We start from the raw sequence: 10259 nt of genomic DNA, 5'->3' as shown, positions 1-10259 counted from the left end.
TACAATGGTAACCACATGGACAATCGCAGTTTCCTTCCGGACATTTTCCGTCGCAATGCATGGGTCTTATCCATCCAATATTAGTCACACTAGAGGAAGATACAACTTTTTTACAATCCCCAAACTGGAACGATGCCTCTTTCAAAGTATTCATCTTGTTCGCTCGGTCTTGGTAGTCACAATGAACTATCGATCTTGCCTAGGGTTCCTTTTTTATATACAGACCAATACCGACGTGACCGTAAGGTAAGGTGAAATGATTGGGAAGTCGAACTCGCTTCTGGTATACAATTTGATAGACTTTTTCCAAGGGTCGACTGACGATGTGGTGAGTGGGTAAACGTACAATCTTGTTCGGTTGATAGGTGGTCACTTTAAAGTTTCCATCCTCTCCCGATTGCAAGGCTTCTTTCAATACCCCAAAGTTGACCACACGACTGGTACGATAATTCAGAGTCAGTCCTTTCACTTTGCACGTCGTGTGCACTTCTCCTTGTTTGTCACGGTATTCGTAGCCGTAATTTTTGGGACCGCCACTGACGAAACTTAGAATCTTGTCGTCGGGATGCTCGTCTGTCCAGGCTCCTAAACGGTCTCCTTCGATGTTAGGGTGATGTTGAATCGGGTGATGGATGTAAATGCAGCTGTCCGTGTCAAAGTACAGGACGCGTTCCCCTAACAATTCTAAAGCTTCGTACAATTTTAAGCGAGCATGAGCTGTCACGTAAGCCGCAATGATGACATTTCCAAAAGGGTCGTCTTGTACAAAGTCCAGATCTTCTTCGTAATTGACCAAGATCAAATTCTCTCGAACGACGTCCACGTGTTTCATGTATTTGGTTTTGTCGTGAATCATCTGGAAGTAGCGGGAAGGTTCTGTCAAATATTCCGTCTTGGGTAAACACGGTCGTTGTGCCATTTTACCCCACAAGCAATTTAACATCACTTTGGCAAACGATCGCCTGCCTTCGTTTTTCTCGATGTGGTCTAAAGTGATGCCTTCTTGTTCCCGGTATTTCTCTTTGAATTGTATTTGGTCTTCGGGAGTGTGACACCAGGAAGGATAGCCGCTGGCTTCTTGCTTCAGTTTCAAAAAGGCATCCACGTAGTCGGCGAAAATGCCTTTCTGACTGGGATCACCCTTGCGGTACTGTTGTGTCTTGGGAAAGTGGCAAATTTCGTACACTTCTAACAGTTGGTATCCCATGTCCAAAGCTTTGAACAATTCTACGCTGACCCAGGTTCCCGTCAAGGCCCGTTCTTCCTGGCTGTGCTGACAAGGTTGATCTTGGTTGCACGTTTCGGCACAAGTACGGCACAAGGGAAACATCAATTTGCCTTGACAATGGTGAGGTAAGACGGGATGGTAGAGGTTCGTGGGAGGCAAAACTTTACACTTGATCAAGCCTTCGTATTGTCGAATGTTTTTCAGGTCGATGTGTTCCGTGAATAATTGCGGGTGCCCTACAGGAAAGCGACAATATTTGCACACGTAGGGATACAGCGAACACACGTCCAAGTATTTGATTTCTTCTCCTATCTCTTCCTCGGCTTGGTACAGCAAACAGGTGGCATTGGTCCTTCCTCCGTACAAACTATCCCTCGGGTTCAGCGGGTCCATGAACTGGTAACTTTCCACGAGGCGTTTAAACTCGGGATCGGTTTTCAAACGGTGATCGTACTCGTGTTCCCACATTTCCACCACTTGGTATCCTTCCTGTTCTAACTTTAGGCGTCGCTGACAAGTGTCCTGGTACAAGTCTTCCATGGTTCGTTGCAAAAACTGATTTTTAGTGCCACGGTCAGGGTAACAGACCGGACATCCGTGAAATAAGCAACCGTTAAACTCGTACACGATCTTGGGGTTTTCTAAGTCCCAGCCATCGACCGAATACGTTCCGATGGTTTTTTCGCCCCCTCCGTTGCGGGCATGCTGAATCCACTTGTCTTCCTTGTCGCACAAGTAATGTAACCAACGTAGGGCTTTGACCGAGTATTGACGCTTGACAAAGTTGGTCGTTTGAGGGCTGATGACAGCCACGGTGTTTTCAGGCATGAATCGTTGTCGATACACTAGGGAACACGCTTTGGCAATGGTGCAAGCTTCTTTCAAAGGATCGACCCCTCCGTGTTCCATGAACAGTTCTCGAAATTTTCCACAGCAACGCCGTAAAATGTCCACGTCGGAACGACAATACTTTAGCATTTCTTCCTGAAAGTCGAAAGGGTCCGAGGCGTGAGCCTGGTACCAAGCGTAGAAAGCTTCTCGTTGTTCGGTACGCATGTTGTCGGGGTCGTAATAGTGAGCCTCAGGCAAATGGGGTAGAACGGCATGTTGATTGGCTTCCGTATTGAAAAAGTGTGGAAAGTACCCTTTAGCCATTTCTGTCATTCCAAACGTTTTAGGCATTCGACTCAAAGGCATGGCCAAGTAACTCATCGAATCTTTAAACTGTACTTGTCCCACTTGCATGAAAATGATTTTGGCTCCGTTCAAAGTCACTTTAGGACGCTCGGTGCCTTGTTCCGTATAGTATCTGAGAAGAAACTGTCCATCGTATCCGGAGAAATTGTGAGCCATCACCGTGGCATGACGATGACAATCTCCGTAACGTTCGATGTCCTCTTGGCTCCATGTCTTGTCGATGGGGTCTAAGACCCATTGGGCAAAATCGGCTAACGTGTTCGGTCCCCGAAAGATTTTTTCACGTCCTCCAGGAATCTTGCTGCAGTGAGGGCAATGACTGAAGATAGGTTCTTGAATGCACTTCTCGCACGCTCGATGAGCCACGCAGAAATTAGGGATGTGAATGCCAGTCTCTTGCATGCATTCGAAATCGAAAAAGATGAAATTGCCTTTCTTCTTGTGACCGTCCTCTTTCTCTGGTGGGGGTTGGTATTTTTGCACGTAACATTGGTGTTCCAAGTCCACGATGTGGTGACAAATGTGACATTTTTTCTTTCCTCGACATGCGTGTGCCTTGGCATTGTTGGTAAGTATGCCTTGTCCACACGTAGAGCACAATCTCAGGAGTTGACAAGCACATTTCTTCTGTGAACCTTGTGTTTTCAAATGTTGTTGGTAACAGGTAGGGCTGACAAACGTACGCAGACAAGTGGAACAAGGCACTGGTTCTTCGCTCAGACAGGGTGGAGAGGCCAAACATCCTGGGCATTTCCATCCACAATGCTTGTGTTGCTCTCGATTGTTATAACCATAATCACATTTCTCACAATAATAACCGTATCCCAGGAATCCAGTGATACTGGTAATCGTATCGAAATGGTCATCGTGATGATAAACATGAATGTATTTTCCGTGCTTAAAGTCTTGGCCTCGAAACAATAGAGGTCCGCGCATTTCTTGAGGGTGCACTTTCAAGGTGTAGCGTGGAGCTAGGACATCTTGCAATTTTTGCATCCCAGGAAAGCCGCAGGGTGTGTCTTTGGGCAGTCCGGCTTGTTGTAACAGGAGTTCTGCTTCGTTTCGTTGTTTGGCTCGGTCGGAACGTTGAATAGTGTCCCAGGTTCTTTTCCATTCTACCGTGTCGTTCTTGTTGGCATAGGTTCGTCCCACCACGATGGCACGGGCTAAACACATCTGGTCTTGAGGGTTGTTAATTCGGACGAGACTTGTTTTGGTGTTGCGAAGGTCGTCTACCAATAACATCTTTTTGCGTCCAGTCCCTTGAGGAGGAGAGACGTGGGTCATGTCCAGTGTGGCTTTTCCATCGGTGATGTCAAACTGGTCATTAGATTGTTGCACGTGTTGAATCTTGTCCATGACTTTGGAAGCAGTCAATTCTGCAGGGGTGCTAAACTCGATCCAAACAGGGGATTTCAAACCGTCGTGTTGTATGGAAAGTCTCAAGCGATCGTCTTCTTTGGGTTGACATTGTCGCTTGAGTGCAGTGAGCAAAGAATCCCACACCCCAGTGATGAACACTTCTGCTTTCTCTAACGGTACTTCAGCCTTGAAATCTTTAAACTTCACCGTGTATTTGTAAGCCGTAGTTCTAAATTTTCTAGAGGAGCGCTTTTCCGTCTCTCGAATGGAATAGTACTTTTCAGGGTTGACTAAGGGTGGTGAACTTGGTTTAGAGGGTTCGGATTCTGGTTCACTCATGTCCTCTTCAAAATCACTGGCATGAATTTGTGCCAAAATTTCAGCCCTGGTACGAGGCGATAGATCACGTTTCTGCCTCTTACTTTCTTCTTCTTTCTTCTCGAATGAATGGGATCGTTTCATCTTGAAAGCAAAAAGTCAAATGACTCAAGTTCAAACACCATAAACTACTTTATAGTCATAGCAGACCAGCGTATATAAAAGGGTGTGTGTCTTGTCCTTTCACTATTCATTTCACTCTCAAGCCGAGCACAACGATGGAAGAGACTAACCAGATGGAACGTTTCGTCAGAGCTTTGCGAGGGGTCATTAGAAAATTCTCTTCAGACCAGCCTACGGACTACTCTCCTTCCTTTAGAGATAAAAGTCAAGATACTTGCTATATCTGTCAGAAGAAAGGGCATTGGTCTTCAGAGTGTCTAGACCGTGAAAAAAGAACAAAAACAGGGGATAAAAAAGACAAAAGTCAAGATACCTGTTATTATTGTAAAGAAAAAGGACATTGGTCTCCAGATTGCCCAAAAAAGAAACAAGAGGAGTCAGAAGAAAAGAGGGATTCTTCAGAGGAAGAGAGGGATTCTTCTGAGGAAGAAAGAAGACAGGTGAAGAAAAAGAAACAAGAGAAAAAAAGAAGAAGGGAAGAAAGCGAGGAGAAAGAAGAAGAAGAGGAAAAGAGTGTGACGGTGAAGAAATTCAAAAAACAGAGAGACTAAACAAGGAGACAGAAGAAATAAATGAACTTTTTATTAAAGTGTTGTGTTGTGAATTGGATTGTAAAAAATGGAGAAAAGAATAAATGAATGATATAAGGTAAGAGTCTTTGAGTTTTGATTTTAAAATAAGAAGCTACACTCACGCACTCATACACAGACACGTACTATAAGGGTAAAATGGGTGGGGTTTTTTTTGAGTTATTGGCAAATTGAAATTGTATTTCTTTTCGAGAAATGTGGGTGGCCCTGAAAAGGGCCTTTTTTTCTTTATGGTGCAGGGGTGAGTTTAACCAATCAATTTTAACTGCCTTATGCCTTTGCCACGGCCAAGGCCTACTTCTGGACTGCGTAATGATGATAATGATTGGGTTGAAATCACTAAGGGTGGTACGGTAGGCTTAGTCACAGGGTTGACGTGTTTGGCTCGGGAAGGTCGTATTCTCTTCGGTCGTAATAAAGAAGTCTGATACATTTGTTTCAGACTTCTTAACTCCGCTAAAATGTCCAACAGTACCGTGACCGTTTGATTTTCACCCTCTTGTTTCTTTGCTGCTACTACTTCTTCTTGCTGTTGCTGCTGTTGTTTTTTTCTTACCTCTTCTTCTTGCTGCTGTTGCTGTAGGAGAAAAACTTGTTCGGCTTCCTTTTGTCGTTGTATAAATTTCTCCAATTCTTCTTTCTGTCTCTGTCTAAAATTCTCCACTTGCGGTAATGAAGAAGGTAACGAAGGTTCCGGAACAAATTCTTGCGAGGAGAGAAAATCCACAAAATCCCAATTCACCTCTTCTGAAAGTAAGTCCGAGTTCCCTTGGGCGGTCTCCCCTGCTGGTGCACCCCAATGGATCGTTTTCTGAGTTTCCGTCATGTTGAATCACTGTCGCATAGATTGACTGCACACAAGCGCTAGCGAATCTATATTGACTACGTGACGTCACAGACTGCTCTCTTCGGATTGGATGCGGGCTGACTGAATTCTGTAACGCGTGTTTGGATTGGTGAATGAACTCAATCCGTTTCAATCCTTTCTGTCCCTATAAATAAGCGCCGTTCAATGCATTGATTCACCTGTTCTCGTCGCTTCAAGATGTGGACTACAGTTGAGTCATCCACCCTTGTGTCTTCCATGATGTTTCGGACAGACTTGCTCATGTATGTCCGATCCAAGTGGACCGTTGTCCACAGGACAAACACCAGCCTGTGGATACGTAGGATCTACGTCGAAAGACAAGGATGCCTGAAAAGAGTGCTGATGTACGGACCAACAGTAAGACGCAGCCTAAGGACAAGAAGAAGACCAATGCGGTGCCATTTATGTTAATGAATACATTAACATAAAACCCAAAGGCCCTTTTCAGGGCCAGCCATATATCTCGAAAAGAGATAATTTTTGAATTGCCTACCCCTTTTTTTAAAAATTTTAAAAAAAAAATCCCATGTTAAATTCCCCTTGTCCGTAGATTGTCCCACTATTTATTCCCATGTTAAATTCCCCTTGTCCGTAGATTGTCCCACGATTTATTCCCATGTTAAATTCCCCTTGTCCGTAGATTGTCCCACGATTTATTCCCATGTTAAATTCCCCTTGTCCGTAGATTGTCCCACGATTTTTAGCCATGTTAAATTTCCCTTGTCCGTAGAGTGTCCCAGAGGTGTTTTGACTGGAATTTCCATTGTCCGTAGGGTATCCCACTTCACTACTTATGATGTTTCCCTTGTGCCATACTTGTGCCGAAACGTGTAACCATGACAGGCCTTGTCATCACACCCAGGAAGAACACGCCTTGACGGGAACGTAGCTCAGCGTGGAATTGTTCAAAGCTCTGGACCTGGGATACCATCTGTTAGAAGTGTACGATTTACCACTTTCCCATTACAGAAATACCACAAGGGTGACGAGACTCAGAAAGGCATTTTCGCAGACTACGTGGATGTTTTTTTTTAAATTGAAACAAGAAGCCAGTGGCTATCGTTCCTGGTGTCACACTCCCAAAGATGAAAAGACATTCAAAGAGAAATACTGGGAACAAGAAGGCATCACTTTAGACCACATCGAGAAAAACGAAGGCAGGTGATCGTTTGCCAAAATGATGTTAAATTGCTTGTGTGGTAAAATGGCACAATGACCGTGTTTACCCAAGACGGAGTATTGGATAGTACCTTCCCGTTACTTCCAGATGATTCACGACAAAACCAAATACATGAAACACGTGGTCGTCGTTCGCGAGGATTTGATCTTAGTCAATTACAAAGGTGATCTGGACTTTGTACAAGCCGACGGATTTGGAAATGAAATCATTGCGGCTTACGTGACAGCCCATGCACGCTTAAAATTCTACGAAGCCTTAGAACTGTTAGGGGATCGCGTTTTCTACTTTGACACGGACAGTTTCATCTACAACGAAGGCCCGGGTCAACGTTAACCTGTCATCGAGGGAGGCCGTTTAGGAGCCTGGACAGACGAACATCCCGGCGAGAAGATTTTAAGTTTTGCTAGTGGCGGTCCTAAATATTACGGCTACGAATTCCAAGACAAGCAAGAAGTGCGCGCCGAGTGTAAAGTGAAAGGATTGACTCTCAATTATCGCAGCAGTCGAGTGGTAAACTTTGGAGTATTGAAAGAAGCCTTGCAGTCTGGAGAGGATGGAAACTTAAAGTGACCACCTCCCAAGCGAGCAAGATTGTACGTTTACCCACTCACCAAATGGTCAGTCGTGCTTGACAAATAAAAACACATGCCATTCTACACAGAATAAAAGAAGATGAGCATAGAGCTATTCAATGCACTAAAGGATTGTTGGTATTGGATGAAGGATGTAGCCTATGTAGTGGGAGATGCTAGAGAATTAATGGAGATATCCAGTTACCAAGGATTGTGTCAAAAGTCAAGTGACCAATCTAAAAGTGGCCAGGGATCTTGTCCAGAGCACGATAGAAGAAGAGGTAAAAAATTAAGAAGATTCATTCAACTTCATTATGTGAGAGTAGGTAGCTTAAATGGAAGCCCATGATCATGTCATCGAAGTCAGGTGCTTGCTAGAAGATATATTGGCATGGAGTGAGTTGTGTTTCGTGAAGTGGGGTTTAGACCAGCTCATGAAAGCAGAGGAAATGATGAGGAAAGTGCTGACAGAAGAAGTAAAGAACATTGAAGATATATGGACAAAGGAAAGAAAAGAAAAAGAGAACAGAAAGAAGAAAGAAGACTTTGAAAAACTAAACAACAACTGGATGAAAGTCCAGGAAACATTCAGAGCCATAGGCCATCCTGACTGGATGCCGGAGAAAGAGAAAAAGAAGAAGAAAGCATTGATTCAGAAAGTGAGAACATGGCTAGAGAAGTTAAGAAAATAGAAGCAGAATAAACAGGGCCACTCATATGCCTCGAAATGAATTGCTTTCTTGCCTCCAAATTTATTTATTTTTAATGTTGTATATATGTTTGTCTCTTGTCTGTGTTATCTCTATACACCAGCTCTTTGCTCAGTACTGTGACGTCACCTTGCCCTAGTTGCAACATTGTTACCAATCTCCCCTACCGTGACGTCAGACGCTATATAGACCCCACATTCCCTTGTCGCTATACAAACCCAATAGTCCCATGTTCAATTTCCCTTGTTGCTATACAGTCCCAGGGTGTACTTAAAAGTCTTGTCGCTATATCGCCCCAAGGGGGTATTGTAATGCTAATTCCCATTGTCGCTATATCGTTGGGGGGGGTGGCCGTAATGTATTTTCCCATTGTCGCTATATCGTCCCACTTCACTACTCATATTTCACATAAAATACCATTAAAATAATTCCTCGGTGTTACAGATATACTTTATTTGTGACGTGTGCAGACCTCTTTCTCAAAGCAAAACATATTTTATCACGTGAATTGAATACAATTTAAAAAAAAAAAACGATTCACTAAAAGAAAATGCAGACTAACATAGAATTAAAATTCAGTACATATGAGGTGTAGATTTTGACTTTTAAATCGAATATAAAACTGAATCTAATTCACAGTTTGAATAATGAAACTCATTTATAAGTAAAAGATCGTACTTCTAATTTCTGTTTATTAACAAGCCCCGATCTATATATATCCTAGTTGGTTCACATAAAGACTGTAGGATTGTATCAAAAATATATCAATGATAGCTTGTTGTGTAATACGAATCATGAACGAATCTTGATTAGAGGGACATCTTTGTTTCTTGATTAGAGGGACATCTTTGTTTCTTGATTAGAGGGACATCTTTGTTTCTTGATTAGAGGGACATCTTTGTTTCTTTCTCACATGACTTATATAATATTCCTATATTTCATCTGAAAGTCTATATTATGTATAAGACATCAACACTTGCTGACCTGGTGCCCCCCAAACCGCTCGAAACTTCTTTTCTTTCTGAATCATCGAATTTCCGTTCATTTATTTCTTTCTTTTCGTTTTCCGTTTCCTGCTTCTCAGGAACCTTTTCAAGGTCTTCTGGCCCATTTAGTTCACAAGAGTTTTCTGTACATGTATCTTGGTATTTCTTCATTTCTTCATCAATTCTAGTTCTAGCGAACTCAAAAAGGTGATTTGTATACACTCTTCCATCGTTTTCGGAAACCATTTTATCTATCTCTTTGATTAATTCTATAACCTCTTGTCTGAGTTTCCCTGGGTCTGTCTCCATGTTATTCACGAGGACACATCGGAAATTACATTCCTTCACAAGTGCGCCCAAGTCTCCACTCTGGGATGATACGTAATCCATAAAACTCTTTTTATTCTTGTCAGCTTCCATCTGTCGCAAGAATGTGTCGCCGTGCGTGAAGAGGAGAATAGCATACTTCACGAAGATGTCTTCTCCGAACATCTTTTTCAGCAATGTTACTGCCATCTTTTCTTCTTTGGTCATCTTGATCGTGGCACTGAGCACGATAAGAAATGCATGGAATCCATCGGGCCGAAGGGTAATAGCATGGGATATTTCAAGCAACGCCGAATCAGGATCTTTAGTGTCCATTGTTCCCGGAGTATCCACCAGGAAGATCTCTCTTTCTCCAACAACACCATATTCCATTTTGCACTTTTTCGTAACTGAGGTAGATGACATCTGGGAATCAAATCTTTTTTCCCCAAAGATGCTGTTGGCAGTTGCACTCTTCCCATGACCAGTCTTGCCTAAAAGTACAATGCTAAGAGGCATTCCAGGGGGAAGATTCTCAAGAGCTGTTCTTTGGGTAGGATTAACTTGATGGTCGTGTTCTAGAGTATTATGTGTTTTCACCCGAGGCAGTTTTGACCACAAGGCTTTAAAATGCTCCTTTATTGCAGTCATTCTAGAAACAAAGCAGAAAAAAATTAATAGAATAGCCGGATTAGATGGATTACACTTGTTACTTTCTAAGATTTAATCAGAAGTACTTGATACAACCCGTTGCACAGT

At 42.9% G+C, this 10259-nt stretch overlaps 1 protein-coding gene across 1 annotated transcript in view; it reads right to left on the bottom strand.

The window, feature by feature from the left end:
• Positions 1-8640: 8640 nt before the first annotated feature.
• The window catches only part of LOC149796380 (uncharacterized), a 3241-nt gene continuing 1622 nt past the window's right edge, over positions 8641-10259 (bottom strand). The window contains exon 2 of the mRNA XM_089961057.1: positions 8641-10152. Coding sequence (XP_089817183.1) covers positions 9159-10151 — 993 coding nt within the window. The 5' untranslated portion in view covers position 10152 and the 3' untranslated portion in view covers positions 8641-9158. The remainder of the gene's footprint in view (positions 10153-10259) is intronic.

This window comes from Sinohyriopsis cumingii, chromosome 6 (assembly GCF_028554795.1).
Source record: "Sinohyriopsis cumingii isolate HCF-2022 chromosome 6, ASM2855479v2, whole genome shotgun sequence".
In the NCBI taxonomy this organism is placed as follows: domain Eukaryota; kingdom Metazoa; phylum Mollusca; class Bivalvia; order Unionida; family Unionidae; genus Sinohyriopsis; species Sinohyriopsis cumingii.
This window is presented reverse-complemented; position numbering and strand designations above follow the sequence as displayed.